This window comes from Oratosquilla oratoria, chromosome 36 (assembly GCF_046742065.1).
Source record: "Oratosquilla oratoria isolate Oo_2021 chromosome 36, ASM4674206v1, whole genome shotgun sequence".
NCBI classification, from domain to species: Eukaryota; Metazoa; Arthropoda; class Malacostraca; order Stomatopoda; family Squillidae; genus Oratosquilla; species Oratosquilla oratoria.
Window position 1 is genome coordinate 18,261,868 of NC_134812.1, and position 17,592 is coordinate 18,279,459.

A 17,592-nucleotide genomic window follows, 5' to 3' on the forward strand; every position below is an offset into this window, starting at 1 on the left:
CCAAAGAAACAGGATGGAAGAAGTAGTCATCACCACTACTTCTACAGACAGCTAGTGAACGGTGAGAAAATCAAAAGAACATGGCTGACATATTCCAAGAAAAAAGATAGTTTATACTGTTTTTGTTGCAAACTCTTTTCCCAGAAAACATTTAGACTAAGCAGAGATGGCTTTAATGACTGGAAAAACTGCAGTGACTCACTCAAAATGTATGAGAACAGTCCAGAACATACAAAGAATATGGGGTCATGGAAAGAACTGGAGAGCCGTATTAAAAAGGGGCAAACAATTGTCAAAGTTGAGCTGGCACTAATAAACACTGAACGGCGAAGGTGGCGAGAGGTACTTACCAGGTTCGTGGCTATAATTCATAGTCTGCCAGAACGAAATGTTCCTCTCAGAGGGTCTACAGACACACTTTACCAGCCCAATAATAGGAACTTTCTGAAAGAAGTTGAACTCATGGCTCAGTTTGACCCTGTTCTCAAAGAACATATTGCGAAGGTGCAAGGAGGTGCCAGTCATACATCCTACCTAGGCAATATTACTCAAAATGAGCTTATTGACTGCATCAGTGAGAGGGTTCTGGAGTGCATGGTGACCGAAATTAGACAGTCCAAATATTTTTCAATTATTTTAGATTGCACTCCAGATTTAAGTCACAAGGAGCAATTATCTGTGATAATTCGAATAGTTGCAGCTGAAGGCACTGCACAAATTAAGGAATATTTTATGGGGTTCCTTGAGGCCGAGCAGACAACAAGAGAAGGCCTCTCAACACTCATCCTCAAAAAACTTAAAGAGCTTAATATCCCCTTTGAAGACTGCAGAGGACAGTCATATGACAATGGGGCAAATATGAAAGGAAAAAACAAGGGAGTCCAGGCTAGACTTCTTCAGTTAAACCCCAGGGTTTTATTTGTGCCATGTGGAGCACACACTGTTAATCTGGTTGTGTGTGATGCAGCAAAGAGCTCCTCAGATGCAACTGGCTACTTTAGCTACCTGTAAAAACTATTTAATCTCTTTTCTGCCTCCACTCAAAGGTGGTCGACCCTAAAAAAACATGTGGACATAACTTTGAAATCCTGGGCAGACACACGGTGGGAGAGTCGAATCAACAGTGTTGAGGTTGTAAGATTCCAGGCTGCAAAAGTGAAAGATGCTCTTTTATAGGTGAGAGCAAGCACTGCAGATCCAGCTATTAAAATTGAAGCACAAGCCTTAGCAGAAGAGGTGGGATCATACCGGTTCTCTATTTGTACGGTGGTGTGGTATGATATCCTTGGAAAAGTCCAAACTGTGAATAAACTTCTGCAATCACAATGCATGCATCTGGATGTAGCTGTTGACATTCTCAAGAAGGCTGAAACCTCCCTTGTTAGCTACAGAGACACTGGGTTTGCTGATGCCCAGACATCTGCCAAAGAGGTGTGTGAAGAGATGAATGTGGAAGCTGCACTAAAGCAGAAAAGACTCAGAACTACTAAAAGGCAGTTCTCCTATGAGGCCTCTGATGAACCTATTACCGATGCCTTGAAGAAAATGGAGTTTTCATTTTTCAATGTAGTTGTGGATGTGGCCATTGAATCTCTGAGAGAGAGAACTGGAATGATGAGTGATGTTGCAAAGAAATTCAGTGTTCTCATAAACTTCCCTGATCTGCCAGCTAGTGAGCTAGAAAAGCAGGCAAAAGGATTGTGTAATACGCTCACATCTGGGGATCTGGCTGACTTAAATTATGATGAACTGATTGTAGAGATGCAGTCATTTCCAAAACAATGGCCAAAACAAAATATGACAACATTAGACCTTCTCGTTTTTCTGGAGGAGAAAGGCCTGAAAGAGATCTATCTTAAGAATTGCTGTCACTACACCTGAGACTGTGGCATCTGCAGAGAGAAGCTTCTCTAAACTTAAGCTCATTAAAACATATTTAAGGTCTACTATGTCACAGGAGCGCCTAAATGGGCTGGCAATAATTAGTATTAATAAAGAAATATCCAAACAGGTTTCGTATGATGACACTATAGATGATTTTGCTGCAAGGAAGTCAAGAAGAGTCAGGTTTAAATATGAAAAAAGTGAAGAAAACTTTTATTTAATAGTTTTAGCATAGACCTCAACATATATGCATTGAGTTCTATGGTTTTAGATTGGCAAGATTACCTTTTCAGTTTATCTTAGGCAGAATTTGCAATAAAAATGTATAATGGTGTTATTCTATTAAAATTGACAAAAATCGTTAGTACACTTTTGAGTCTATACTTTTCCTTGCTGTGTATACATATACGTGGAGATAATTTATTAATAAAGTATGTTGTTTTTGTTGTGGAACTTGTGATGCTAGTTCTGTTCGAAATTGTTTAGGTTATTATTTCCAGCCCGGAGGGGGGAAGGAGGGAGGGAGGGGGGGGGCGCCATAACGAATTCTTGCCTGGGGCGCCTGGTGAACTAGAAACGGCCCTGGATGCAGTGATGGCCCGTCATCCACGAGGAGCCAAGAACAGAGGGAGGGAAGGCTGGTGAATGGGAGTTGAGTACGTGGCGATGATACGTGGGAGTGGATTTACGAGTATGCCTTTGACTACCTCTCTTGTAAGGGGGAAAAACCTTGGTGTATGTATGTATATATGTACAAATCAATTCAATACATTCTGAATCGGACTAGTAAACGTTCTAGTACTGTGAAATGCTAAATCTATATAAAATGCGATATTGATATTTTCAGTAACTCGAAACAGTCGGTTACCTATGAAATATCGCGTAGTCCGCTCAGCCAATAGGCGAGAGAACTATAAATTGGACGAAGCAGTTGCCATATTTGGTTCCAGGACAATTTCCCCCGGAGGACAATTGCCCCCCGTAATCAATTGCCCCCTAGGACAATTTCCCCCGTTGTCAATTGCCCCCTAGGACATTTACCCCCGGAAGACAATTTCCCCCGTTGACAATTCAACTAAACTGTGACTCAACGCAGACTGTACCCTGTTAATTTTATCCAAAACTTTATTTATAAAGTCAAAGAGTGAAAATACTTTTAGTTGCAATTTCCCCCGTGGACAATTGAAATAAATACAAATACAAAGTTAATTTTGTTCAAAACTTTATTTATAAAGTCAAAGAGTAAAAATACATTTAGTTGCAAAGAATGAAAATAAGCTTAGTTTTGTTTAAAAACTTAGATTATACGCAATTCCTCTTAAGTAATCAAAAATCTCTCTGTTGTTGTAATCGTTCACTAAACCGACTATTCGCTGGGAGCAATCTTTATACCTTTTCCGTGATCCTTCATTTGCAATGCCGGCTGCACTCTAACTGATACTAAACTCTTGAAGTGACTGCTCTTTCTGGAAAAAAAAAACAGCCTTTTATTTTTGTACGGTTAAACACCGCATGCAAACTATTGATCATGGTTCTCTCAAAGTCGACCATTATGCTGACTGGAGATAAATTAGGATTTAATTTCTTCAGCTCTTGTAAAAAAAAGTTGTATATGTGGCTTGGCTTTTATCGGGGAGGAGAGCATAAATCAGAGGTACTGTACGACTATCTTGCAAAGCATCAATAGTATATAGTTGGGCAAAAATCTGAGGAACTGTTTTAAATGTTCCGTCTATAAACCAATGAAGAGAAGAAGATAGCATTTCTACATTTCTATAAGTTCCGAAAATTAGAATTCTTGGCCTGCGCTCACCAACAGAGTTGTCAGAATGATAAAGAAGAAAACTTTGCCCATCGAGGGCTCTTTTATACTGTTCTTCCAGACTACTTTTTGCCTTTGTGTCTGGTCAAAATAGCGTATATAGTAAAGTAGCATTTTTTGCAATGAATGGAATTTTTTATTTGCATTTATAGTCGTAATAGCAATAATAGAATAAATGCTAGAAATCCGGGCTCTAGTAATTACGTACAATTACGTTCAATTACGTACACAACACGACACAATCACTATTCGAAGTAATAAAGATCACTTGAAGTAATAAACTTCGTAGGAGGTATTCAGTAGGTTTACAAGTTTACAAGGTTTACAGTAGGTTTACAAGTTTAGTTGAATTGTCAACGGGGGAAATTGTCTTCCGGGGGTAAATGTCCTAGGGGGCAATTGTCCCAGGGGGCAATTGACAACGGGGGAAATTGTCCTAGAGGGCAATTGTCCTAGGGGGCAATTGTTCCAGGGGGCAATTGTCCTCCGGGGGCAATTGTCCTGATACGGCCATATTTGTGCGTCTACGAATAATCCCGTTGACTCTCCCTCTCCACCATATTTAACTATTTATTCTATTTAATTAATCTATTATACAAACATGTGACGGGCATAGTGTATAGTCGTGTGGCCAAAATTCAGTTATTTACAAAAGACTCGTGTTTCTCTGAAAACGTTATCGATAACCAGGAACGTATGGATGATCCATGAATGTCATCTTGACTATCTGATATCAAACAGCTACAAATATCCATTAACGTAAGTTCTTGCGGTTTTAAGTAGCAGTCGAGGTTGGGGAGCCTTCAATGGAGGCTTGTAGTTGTCGGGAAGTTTGTGTTGTCAGGGAGCTTATGGTGGTGGGGGAGTTTGTGGTGTTGGGGAGCTTATGATAATGGGGGAGTTTGTGCTGTTGGGGAGCTTATCGTGGTGGGAGAGCCTGTGATGGTGGGGGGAACTTGTGGTGGTGGGAGGTAGTTGTGATGGTGAGGGAAACTTGCAATGGTGGTGGAGCAACTTGTGATGGGCAGATGGGGTTTGTGGTGGGTAGACCTTGTGGCCGGAGTAGCTTGTGATGGCGGAAAAACCTAATGTTGATGGGGTGAGCTCAGTGGCGGCGCCAGGGGGGGGGGCTTTAGCCCCCCAAAAAAGTGGCCAGCCCCCCCATTAGCCCCCCACAACTGAAATGAGCAAATTGAAAATTTAAAACACTCACTGAAATAATTTTATTAAGTGGAATTTTTAATTGCCAGGGCTAAAGATTTGTCAGCCATCAGTGCTAGCCCAACCATTAACCCCCTCCCCTTCTGAAATGAGGATAAAATATGTGTATTATCATATTACTATTAGCCCCCCCAAAAATTTACTCAGCCCCCCCCTTAGCCTCCCCAACTAAAAATTCCTGGCTCCGCCGCTGGGTGAGCTTGTTGTGGTAGTGCAACTCGTAGTGATGGGAGCTTGTGACTGTGGTATAGCTTGTATTGATAGGAGTTTGTGGTGGTTGGATAGCTTATAGAGATGGGGAGCTTTTTTGGCGGGGATGGTGGGAAACCTTGAGGTACAGTGGAGCTTTTACTGGTGGAGAGGTTGGTAGTAATAGTAGGAAGCTTGTGGTGGTGGTTGGCAGGCGCGGATCCAGAAATGTTATTGGGGGGGGGGGGGCCGAACCGATAACCGATACTTGAAACGCGCCGATATTTTAACCCCAAGAATAATGCTGTTGGCTTAGAGATTGATTCAGAAACCTATGTCTGTTTTGCTCGTAATTGTATGTAAAATCATATATAATTCACAAATATAATTCGCGGCTGCCTTCACAAATGAATCAAATGTTTGACGAAAACAACATACCCCATCACATACAAGTACTGACTGATTATGAACGTGTACCGTACCCGCGCCTGGTGGTAGGTGAGCTTGTGGTAGTAGGGGTATATTTCGTATTTGTAGTGGTGGGGAGAACCTGTAGTGACAGGGGAGCTTGCTCTCCACCATGGAATGGAACAGACTTAGTAATCATGTAATGAGCGCTGAAACTCTCGGTTGTTTTAAAAAAGGATTAGACAACTTTATGAATGGGGATGACAGGTAGTAATGGACGTGGAACTGCCTAGTGTAGGCCTTATGGTCTCTTACAGTGTCCTTCATTCTTATACTCTTATCTTTTTATGCCATGTAGGAGAGGCACGTGGACACCCTTTCGCGCCAACCTCAGATGCGGACATTGACAATCGAGAGGACGCGGAGGGATACACTTTACTCTCGTTTATATATATATATATATATATACATATATATATATATAATATATATATATATATATATAATATATATATATATATATATATATATTGCATTACATTTCTTACTACTTCTTGATGAATTGACTTGTTGTTGTTGTTGTTTTTATTGTAACTTTCATGGTACACTGACCGTATCGCTATGCATAACAAGTTATGTACAAGTCCGACATTTTGAATAATTGACTCTCATTCTCATTCAATTATGTTCGTATTCAAAATCTAGCTCTGAAAAAAGGGTTCTCGTTGGTTCGCCGAGAAAGGGTACCATTCGTACTGAGAGGTGCTTATATAGATGATATTATCTTATTGTCGTAGGTAGAACGTCAAGAACAGGTGATTGTACCAGCGACACACATGTGAATCGGGTTAAAGTCAGACCTGGATGTACCTATAAGAAATTATATAAAATGATTTGTTGTGACAATACGATTAAGTACATCGATAACAATAGTTTCATAGTATTTCAATTTAGTATACAGGTCTATCATATATATTTTTATTGGCCAGAATAAATTCGAAGCAGTGTTGAATTTACACAAACTTAGTTGAAATACAGTCATCATAGAACATTAGAATGTAAATTATAAGAAATGAGAATATCACAGAATACATATGTTCGAGTGAAGGTTTGGATAAGGGAAGTTTGAATATTAACGAAAGAAGTGGGATATTTTTTATGTTTTATCCACATGCCAAAGTCCTCTACATCTATGAACGGGAAGTGGCCAGTCAAGGTAGCCCCAGCCATTCCATGTACATGGCGACCCTTCCCTCCTCGTCCTCTCATGCAAAAATACAGAAAGTGAGCTCTAATGTTACTTAGATCCGCGTCAAATTAACATCATCTCACAACCATTCTCCACTAACAAGTATTCTTTGCTTTCTCTCTTCCTTGTTCAACAGACATTCCTCTTCACTCAAAGCCCCTTCACCCCATCCATTTATCTCATTCTCGTTCTTCCCCTCAAATTCACCCCATCCACCTCTGCCTTCCATACTCTTTTTGCTCATCCTTCCTCGCTCATTCTTTCCATGTGCTCAAACCTTTCCAATATTCTTCCATTAACCAACAGGAAATTGTGCTCAGTGTTTTTCTTTTTACCTATCACTTGATAACATGATAAGACTAATAAAAAAATTTAGTCCGTTCCTCAACTGCGAAATCAGTCTCCATGCATTTTTAGACGTCGCTACTGCTCTTTGCCTTGTTTATTTTTAAACCACATTCTTCTCCAATTTCAGTTAGTAATGTGACTGCTTGTACCGCTTCTTCTACAAAACTTGTTAGTAGGAGTCCGTCATCAGCAAGGAAAATTTATGTAATTTGTGTGATATGGTTTTTTAAAGCCTTCTAGACGGAGGTCTAAGTAGTTGATTATGATCAGATATGTTTTCAATAGGAAAAGTGTGATGGAGCCGTTGCAACCTTGTCTGATACTACTAGTGATTTGTATTTTGCACGTTTCCTCGTTATTTATCATTATCATAGTGTCATCTCATTTTCTATATGTTGGCTATTGTAGATATGATGTCTGGGTGGATGTTTGAATTTGTTAGTGTTTTTATAAGGGTTTCCCTTCTCACAGTATCAAAAGCATTGACGATCAGAGGATTTTTGTTTCACATAACTTTTTGTGATGCTGTATCGTAGCATGAAGATGTAGTCTGCTGTCCTTCTTTTAGTTGTGAAAGCATTTTGTGTTTCAAATAGGTTTTGGACGTGGTGGAGGTGGTTTTTTTTCAGTTTTTCTTTGATAATGGAATTTTGTTTACTAGTCCATTTTCTTTGAAGTTTTAGCACAAGTAAGAGTATGAACAACCTAGGGGTGACAATTATTTTGTACAGTTGTCCCAATTGTTGTTGTTGATACAAACATATACCAAATGCTTTTTCCCCTTACACGGGGGGTAGCCAAAAAGAAAAAGGCATAGGAACCACTCCCACCCATTCCATTCCCTACATATTCCACCCCCCTCCCTCCCTCTTATCTTGGCACCTCCTGGATGACGGGTCATCCCTGCATCCTATCCACTGCCTTGGGTCAGAGACAGTATCGCAAGACACAGCACATCCACAGCAAGGCCGCTTCATAAATTCGGCGACCCTCTCCTTCCCCTCATGCAGAAAAGGAGAAGACGGGGAGAAAACCCTTCGGGCTGCGTCAATTTTTTTTTTTTCTCATACATACTTTCTCACCCCCATCCCCTTCATGCATCACAGCATCATTCATACACAACCCTTCTCTATTCACCCCTATCGTCTGTCCTCTCCCGTCCTTCCTCAACACACTTTCCTCTCTTTTGTAATGCCCCTTTCACCCCATCCATCCATCTCATCTTGGGACGCCCCCTCGATCATATTCACTCCTTCCACCTCTTCCTTCCACACTTCTTTTACTAATCTTTCTTCACTCATTCTTTCAATGTGTCCAAACCATCCCAATACTCTTTCATCAACCCTATCTCCCATCTCCCTTTCCATCCCTGTTCTCCTCCTCATTTCTCACTCTATCTAGCCTAGTAACCCCTACCCTTCTCAGACATTTCATCTCAAACACATTCAAACTCCTTCTCTCTTCCTCTCTTATGTTCCATGTTTCTGCCCCATACACTGCTGTTGCCACAATCACTCCTCCATATGACCTCCTCTTAGCATCCATTCCCAGATGTTTATTTCTCATTACACTTTTTAATTCACCAAGCCATTTACTTGCTTCTCTCAATCTACATTCTACCTCCACCCCCATTCTTCCCTTTCCTGCCACATTCGCACCCAAGTATCTAAAACTATCCACTTCCTCCAGTCTTTCACCCTTTATGCTCACCTCCAGCCTGCTGTCACTCTCTCCCCTTGTACATCTCATCACCTTCCTTTTGCCCACATTTATCTTCAGCTTCTTTCTTTCACACATCTTCTCAAACTCTCACTAACTTCCTCAATCCCTCCTCTGATCCTGCTACGAGCGCAGTGTCGTCAGCAAACAACAGCTGGCTTATTTCCTACTTTTCTCCATTTTCTTTAACCATCTCCAACCCCTGACCCACTACCCTTGCATTTACCTCTCGCACCACCCCATCCATGTATAGATTGAACAGCCAGGGCGACATAACACATCCCTGACGAAGTCCTCCTTTTACCTCAAACCATTCACTCTCTCCATTTCTAATCCTGACACAAGATCTACTACTCTCTTAAAAATTCTTGACCGCCCTCAGCAGCTTTCCTCCTATCCCATACATCTGCAGTACCTCCCACAGTGCCTTCCTGTCTATCCTGTCATAAGCCTTTTCCAGATCCATAAAAGCCTAAAAAACATCCTTACTTTTTCCTATAGCTTTCTCACTTATCTACCTTACCACAAAAATCTGATCTACACAACCCCTACCCTTCCTAAAACCACACTGTTCCTCACCAATCATTCCCTCTGTTCCTCTCCTAATCCTCTCAATCAAGATCCTCCCATAAGCCTTCCCAGCTACACTCAACAAGCTGATCCCTCTGAAACTACTACAACCACACTTGTCCCCCTTTCCCTTGTAAAGCGGAACTATACAGGCATTCCTCCAGTCTTCCGGCACTCTACCCTCTCTTAAACAAACATTAAATAACCTCACCAGCCAGTCCACCATCACTGTACCTCCTTTCTTCAGACATTCTGCATAGCATCCATCCAACCCAGGTGCCTTACCTGCTCTCATCATCTTAACAGCTGCTTTCACTTCATCTTTCCTTATTTCTCCTCCATTTTCCTCACTCATCACTCTCATTTTCTTAGCGCTTCCCACTGCAACTACCTTTCCCTCCCTATCGCCCTTCGCATTTAGCAACTCCGTAAAATATTCTGCCCATCTTCCTCTCACTGCCTTCTCTTCCATTACCATCTCTCCATCTGCACCTTTTACCTTTTCTTCTCTACTTGATTCGCCTCCTCTTCCTCTTTTAATTATTGTTATTATTATTGTTATTATTATTATTATTATTATTATTATTATCATATTTATTATTATTATTATTATTATTATTATTACTACTATTATTATTATTGCTGTTGTTGTTGTTTACACACACACACACGCACACACACACACATATATATATATATATATATATATATATATATATATACAGTATGTATATATATATATCTTTTTTTTTTTTTTTTGCTTGTAACCACGAGGAAATTAAAGATCGGAATATTGAACGTTTTCGTCTATTAAGACATTTTCAAAGTACATAGTGTCACAACAAAGTATAACTTAAATACAATAGTATAGAAAACAGGAGAGGTCACTCAACGTAAATACGTAAGGATTATCTTACAAAGAAACAAAAATATAAATAAAAACAATGAATAAAATGGGTGAAAATTGAAACAGGTGATAAAATGTCACTCAGCATAAATACATAAGGATGACAATTGACAGGGTGATAAAAGGACATTCAACATAAATACATAAGAAATATCCTCCAGCCCTCCGGTAGCGAGTAGTCGGGAGACCAGGCCACTAGCTTGTGGCCTTCTCCAAACGAGTACTCCCAGGACCGGGGAAGGTCACACCATGAGAAGGGGCGGAACTCAAAAGAGTCCGTCATGGTAGGAGGATAAGGTAAAGAAGAACTGTAGTGGTCCTCCACCCCGTCCAACCCGACGGACGTCTGATTGGGGGGTTCCTCCTGAGAGGGGCCTTGTAGTCCTATACCTGTCGCCGGCACGGAGGGGCGGAGGGAAGGACCAGGAGGGAGAGTGGGAGGGGGGGCTAGAGCCGTAGGTTCAATAGGAGGTTGCTCTGGAGAGGGGTGCGTTATGATTTGCGCGGCCTGAAAGGCCGGATAATGTGATAGGGCCGATTCAAGGACGGGGCCTATCAGGGACGGAAGGAGGGCAGCCACTTGGGCAGCCAGAGTTCCCTCTCCCCTCGTTTCGTCCTCCGGCTCCCTGCCCTTGTGGGATTTACGGCGAGGAAAAGGAGAGCGAGGAAGGGAGGGTGAGTTGGGGGGAGAGGCTGTGGAGGGTGGGGACAAGCTGAGCGTCCTGGACCTCGGTGAGGCAGACCTCTTTTTCGAGCGAGATTTCCTGCCGGGTTCACGCGAGTGAACTAGGGAGGAAGACGAGTTCGTGGCGATGCTTGACAAAGCAAGCCGTAAGGGTTTTAAGGACCCTTGATGGTCGGATGTATGGGGCTGCCGAGAGGCCTGAGGACGCTCGGGGACACCATACTCCGCAACATCAGACTCGTCCCCTTGTACTCCGAGAGGCCCAGGTTGTGCACCAACGGAAGTCTCGGAGACATAGGGAGACGGATGGCGAGGGCGAACGAGGCCCAATTCCACGCCTAACGCCGGATCCGCCCACACTAGGGGGGGGGTCGTCAGCGGATTTCAATTTCCGAGCTCTGCGCCATGCCTCCCGAAGGGGTTCGAGGGCAGCTAGCTTGGAACGGGTTTTGGGAGGAGCAGCACGAATCTCCTCAACCCGCGCTTTGCACACAACGCCAGCTTGTGAGAAACAAGGGGTATGGCGGGAGCAGAGGTCGTGGTGGCCGTCTGACGAGATCCTGGCTGTGCAGCCGGATTCCACACACAAGCGTTTGGTCTGAAAATAGAATAATGGTAATCATAGACGGGGTGTCCCAAAGGTGTCTGGACACAACACCGAAGGGGAAAAACTGCAGGAGAACAGGTAGAACTGCCTACGAGAACACGAGCACGAGCAGGAACCAGACTTACCTGCATGGAAAGAAGGTGGGTTGTTGAGTGACCGACTCGTCTGGTTCCGCGATGCTAAGTGACGGCTCAATCCGTGCAACCGAGTAAGAAGGGAGGGGAGGTGGGGTTGTAGACGCTTGCGCCACCTGCACAGAGCCGGGAATTTTAAATTTCCGATGATTTATGCGGAATGTCCAACCACACACTCCCTTCCGGAAGTGGCCATTTGGCCAGGAGTGTGGTAGGGGATTACCGCTATAGCTTCGCTGTGCAGGTTTCTTCTCAGCCGATAATGACCAATTTGATACATGGGCTCAGAAATTTACCTTACCAAGAGAGGCTTAGACATCATAACTTACATCCTCTGGAAAGACGCAGAACCCGGGGTGATCCAATAGAGGTGTTCAAGTGGATCAAAGGCTTTAAAAAGGGTGACGCAAACAAGGTCATCATATTAAGACAACAGGGCAGGACTCGCAGTAATTGATTTAAATTGAAAACTTTAGATTGTAGAAGTAAATAGGCGAGAATTGGTTTACTAATAAGGTGGTCAACGGATGGAATAGACTTAGTAACCATATAGTGAGCACTGAAACTATCGATTATTTTAAAAAACGGTTAGACAACTTTATGGATGAGGATGACACGTGGTAATGGATATAGAACTGCCTAGCGTTGGCCTTATGGTCTCTTGCAGTCTCCTTCATTCTTTTGTTCACACACACACACACACACACACACACACACACACACACACACACACACACACACACACACACACACACACACACACACACACACATATATATATGGTGGCGCGGTTGGTAGGGTCCAAGACTGTCAGTATGTAGGTACCGGAGGTACCTGGTTCGAATCCTGCCCAGGGCTGAAATTATTTCAGTATCGCTGCGCTTCGAGTCGTTACTCCAACTCTCGTGGGCGGGGAGTTGGATGTGTGTGTGCATTACCCATAGATCGGTCATATGAGCTCTGAGCTCTCTTACGGAAGGGAAATAGCTGTCGATCACGAGTCCAACACGTGATCCAAAGACCAAGGTGAACACACATACACACACACACGGAAAATAGCCCAGAGCTCGAAAATGACCGATCTATGGGTAATTCTGTGACTTTACACGCACACACACCCTGAACTCCCCGCCCACGAGAATTGGAGTAACAACCCGCAGCGCAGCGATACTGAAATTATTTCAGTCCTGGGTGGTGTGTGTTTATAGAAAAAAGTATGTGCAAACTTTTATTTTCATTTTTCACTGATCAGTAACAACAATTTTCAAAAAAATATTTCCTCTTTCATAGTTTTCATGGTGTATATCATGTCTATATATCTTAATTCATACGGTATTCTGTAGTTTTTTTACAAAGGCAAAGCATGCCGACAGGAGACCTTTTGATCCATATCTAGGTCGGATGCAGCAAAAAAAAAAAAAAAAAAAAAAAAAAAAAAAAATATTAATTATAAATTAAAACTATAACAATGTAAATAACAATTAAAATACATAAATAAATGCATTGGTATAGTTGAATAACAAACAAACAGGTAAATAGTAAATGATAATAAATTGACATATAACTAATAATAAATGAAAATCAGACAGACAAATTATAACAAAACAAAAACAAATAATATAACATAAATTATAATAATTACAGCATCTTACTTAGGTATTTATCTAAATGATTCTTAAAGCTTCGAACTGAACTACATTGCACTACCTGTGCAGGAAGTTTATTCCATTCATTAACTACACGGTTGGCAAAGTTGTTTCTACCTACTTCCAAATTGAATCTATTTCCGGACAGTTTGAGACCATTGTTTCTTGTCTGATTCTCATTCAATGTGAAAATTTGGTCACTTTTGATGTTGTCAATTCCCTTTAAAATCTTAAAGACCTGTATCAAGTCACCTCTGAGTCTACGCTTTTTTAGGGAAAACAGATTCATGTGCTTAAGTCGATTTTCGTATGATTTATTTTTGATATTTGGAATCAGTTTTGTGGCTCGCCGTTGTACTTTTTCCAGTCTGTCAATGTCTTTAATGAGATTCGGTGACCATACGGAAACAGCATATTCCAAATGTGGACGAACTAACGATTTATATAGCTTGTTAATGAGTGATGGACTTTTGAAATCAAAAGATCGCGCAATCAATCCTAGAATCTTATTTGCTTTCTCAGAGGCTGAAATACACTGCTTGGATGATTTGAGGTCGTTACTGATAATTACGCCGAGATCTTTTTCACTATCCACTTTTGTTAACGAATTTCCAAATAACTTGTAATCGTACTTGCTGTTATTTTTACCTATGTGCATTACCTTGCATTTACTTGTGTTAAATTTCATTAGCCACTTTTCAGACCATTGCTGTAATTTATCTAAATCTTCTTGAATATCTAATTGGTTTGAGTGATCATTTGCCACTCCGCACAGTTTTGTATCATCAGCAAATTTGGAAACAGTAGATTTTAGTCCATGGTCTATATCATTCATATATACTATGAATAGAAGTGGCCCAAGAACGGAACCCTGAGGAACTCCACTTGCAACACTTTTCCATCCAGAAGTTTTTCCATTTAAAACAACTCTCTGTTTTCGACCTTTCAACCAATTACTAGTCCAACCTAATAGGCTACCACTTATTCCATGCAAAGCTAATTTAGTAAGTAGTCTTTCGTGTAAGTTTATTTGACATTGAATCAATATACGTGAAGTGGAGATAATGAAAAGAACACATAATTCGAAATATCAATTACAATTGCCGAGGATAACACAAAAAAGCATGTATTTGTCTTTTTTGTGGTCCTCACGCATGTTATAATGCATCATATAATTACCCTTTCATTTTTGTTTTCCATCTTTATTCCATTTCTCTGTGATTCTATTTTCTATTTTCTTATGTGTGTATTTATCTATTTTTGTATACTGTCTTTTTAAAGGCTTGCAGTTCAGTAACTGTCTCTGCTGGTTACAATTTTTTCTCCTTTCATCTCTCAAGGTATTGTCACAATACCTTTACAATACCCCTACAATACCAATACAATACAATACCCCTAAATTATTCATATTCTCACATATGCTAAAACTTCAAAGAAAATGAACCCGCAAACACAATAATTGTGTTTTCGGGTTCATTTTCTTTGAAGTTTTAGCACATGTGAGAGTATGAATAATTTAGGGGTGACATTTATTTTGTAGTTATCCAAATTGTGGATATTTCTTTTCTCTCTCTCTCTCTCTCTCTCTCTCTCTCTCTCTCTCTCTCTCTCTCTCTCTCTCTCTCTCTCTCTCTCTCTCTCTCTCTCTCTCTCTCTCTCTCTCTCTCTCTCTCTCTCTCTCTCTCTCTCTCTCTCTCTCTCTCTCTCTCTCTCTCTCTCTCTCTCACTCTCTCTCTCTCTCTCTCTCTCTCTCTCTCTCTCTCTCTCTCTCTCTCTCTCTCTCTCTCTCTCTCACTCTCACTCTCTCTCTCTCTCTCTCTCTCTCTCTCTCTCTCTCTCTCTCTCTCTCTCTCTCTCTCTCTCTCTCTCTCTCTCTCTCTCTCTCTCTCTCTCTCTCTCTCTCTCTCTCTCTCACAGCCCAAGCTATTCTACCGGTATGTGAATGGTAAACTTAAAACCAAACAGGAACTAGTGAAACTACGCCAAGGAAATATAGAATACACAGAAGAATTAGAGATGGCCGAAGTCATGAACAACCACTTTAAATCTGTCTTCACCGGAGAGAAAATACAAAATTGGGACGTAGATAATAACAAACATTCTCCCCACATGAGTGAATTTACAACATCACAAAAAGAAATATCAGAACATCTATCAAAACTAGACGTCAGAAAATCACATGGCCCGGATGGAATTGCAAATTGGATTCTAAAAGAATGCAAAGAAGAACTAACGGACAAAATACACATCATAATAAATAGATCACTCAAGGAAGGAAAGATACCTAATGACTGGAAAAATGCTAACATTGTACCAATATATAAAGGAGGAAACAAGGAAGAACCCACCAATTATAGGCCAGTATCACTAACAAGCACTATAGCCAAAATTTGTGAGAAAATCATCAAGAATAGATGGGTTTATCATCTGGAAGGTAACAACATATTAAACCCAAGACAATTCGGGTTCAGACAAGAAAGATCATGCACCACAAACTTAGTATGCTTCTACTCAAGACTAATAGACATAGTGCAAGAAAGAAATGGATGGGCTGATTGTGCATTCCTAGACTTGCAAAAAGCCTTTGACAAAGTACCACACAGAAAATTACTAAAAAAAACTGAAACACATAGGAGGAATACAAGGGAACCTACTAAAATGGATGGAGGACTTCCTAACTGGTAGAAAGATGAGAGTAGTGCTCAGAGAAAAATATTCAGATTGGAAAGAGGTGATCAGTGGAGTACCGCAAGGATCTGTACTGGCACCAATAATGTTTGCTATTTATATGAATGATATGGACGAGGGCGTGAACTGTTACATGAGCTTCTTTGCTGATGACGCCAAACTATTAAGGAAAGTAGAAACTGATAAGGACTGTGAAGCACTGCAAGAAGACCTGAATAGGGTATGGAACTGGAGTCAGAAATGGGAAGTGGATTTTAATACTAAGAAGCGTAGCATAATGGAGTTTGGAAAAAGCAAAAACAGAATATCAGGAAAATATACAATTGGAGCCAAGGAAGTAAAGAAAGTAGGATCCGAAAAAGACTTGGGAGTAATTATCACAAACGACTTGTCCTATGATAAACAGATTAACAAAATTGTCGGGGAGACTTACAACTTGCTAAGATCAATAAAAGTGGCATTTGCTTACTTGGACTAAGACATGATAAAAAAAAAATGGTTACATTGATAAGGCCTAGACTAGAGTATGCGCCAACATTGTGGTCCCCCAGTACAAAAAAGAATATAAAGAAAATAGAAAGAATCCAAAGATCAGCTACAAAAATGGCACCTGCACTTGCAAACCTATCATACGAGGAGGGATTGGCTAAACTGGAGTTACCGACACTGGAGCAAAGAAGAGAGAGAGGAGACCTACTGACCATCTACAGAATCATGAAAGGCACAGAGATACTTGATAGAGAGGAATTACTTAACTGGGACAAGAGAAACACAAGAGGACATGGAAAGAAATTAAGAAAACATAGCTATAGAAGAGAACTGAAGAAAAACAGTTTTCCACATAGAGTTTTGGACACTTGGAACAAACTGGATAATGAAATAGTATGCGCAAAAACCATTCACGAGTTTAAAAGCAAACTAGACACTGAGAGATACAATGGCGGGACAACACGAGCATAGCTCCCCTTCCCGCAAAATACAACTAGGTAAATACAACTAGGTAAATACATATCATTCTCACCATACACCAAATAAAGTTTTCCTGTCAGTCGTGGTGCCTTGAGAATGTCCTCCACTCTCCACTGTCAGCATACAATATATATATATATATATCCCTGCAAACATGATTTAGTGGGCCAACATTGGCCCTAGGTTGGCGTATATTGGTAGCAAATGGGCCAACTTAGGGCCAATGTTGGCCCATTAAATCATGTTTGTAGGTATATGCTCTTGTCACTTGTGTCTCCCCTCGGGTTGCAGCTTCTTTATGTGTTCCTTCTTTCCATCACTTTCATGGTCGTCCGATGAGTCTCTTAGCAGCTGGAGTCCATTTGTAGTGTTTCACTGGTGCTCTATTTTCATCTATACGCATGACATGAACATACCATTTCAACTGGGATTTTTCTGTGAAACCCTGTATCGGATCCACGTCCAACTCTTCTCTCATTTCTGTCTCTGAGCACTTTCATCTTTGTTGCCTTCACTCTTCTTCTCAATTTTATCGTCAACACCAAG

The 17,592-nt window shown here is 41.0% G+C and overlaps 1 protein-coding gene across 1 annotated transcript; it reads left to right on the top strand.

Moving 5' to 3' along the window:
• Nucleotides 1-240: 240 nt before the first annotated feature.
• LOC143019040 (uncharacterized) lies at nt 241-1,881 on the top strand. Its single transcript, XM_076174741.1, has 2 exons — nt 241-852; nt 1,177-1,881. Exons 1-2 carry the CDS (start codon nt 241-243, stop codon nt 1,879-1,881), a joined length of 1,317 nt encoding a protein of 438 aa, XP_076030856.1.
• Nucleotides 1,882-17,592: the final 15,711 nt, after the last annotated feature.

What these genes read in the sequence shown, in the direction of transcription:
- LOC143019040 (XM_076174741.1), top strand. Translation starts at nt 241, where the DNA reads ATGGGGTCATGGAAAGAACTGGAGAGCCGTATTAAAAAGGGGCAAACA. An exon ending in GACAGTCATATGACAATGGG is followed by an intron (nt 853 to 1,176) that starts GCAAATATGAAA and finishes GCTCTTTTATAG; the next exon opens with GTGAGAGCAAGCACTGCAGA.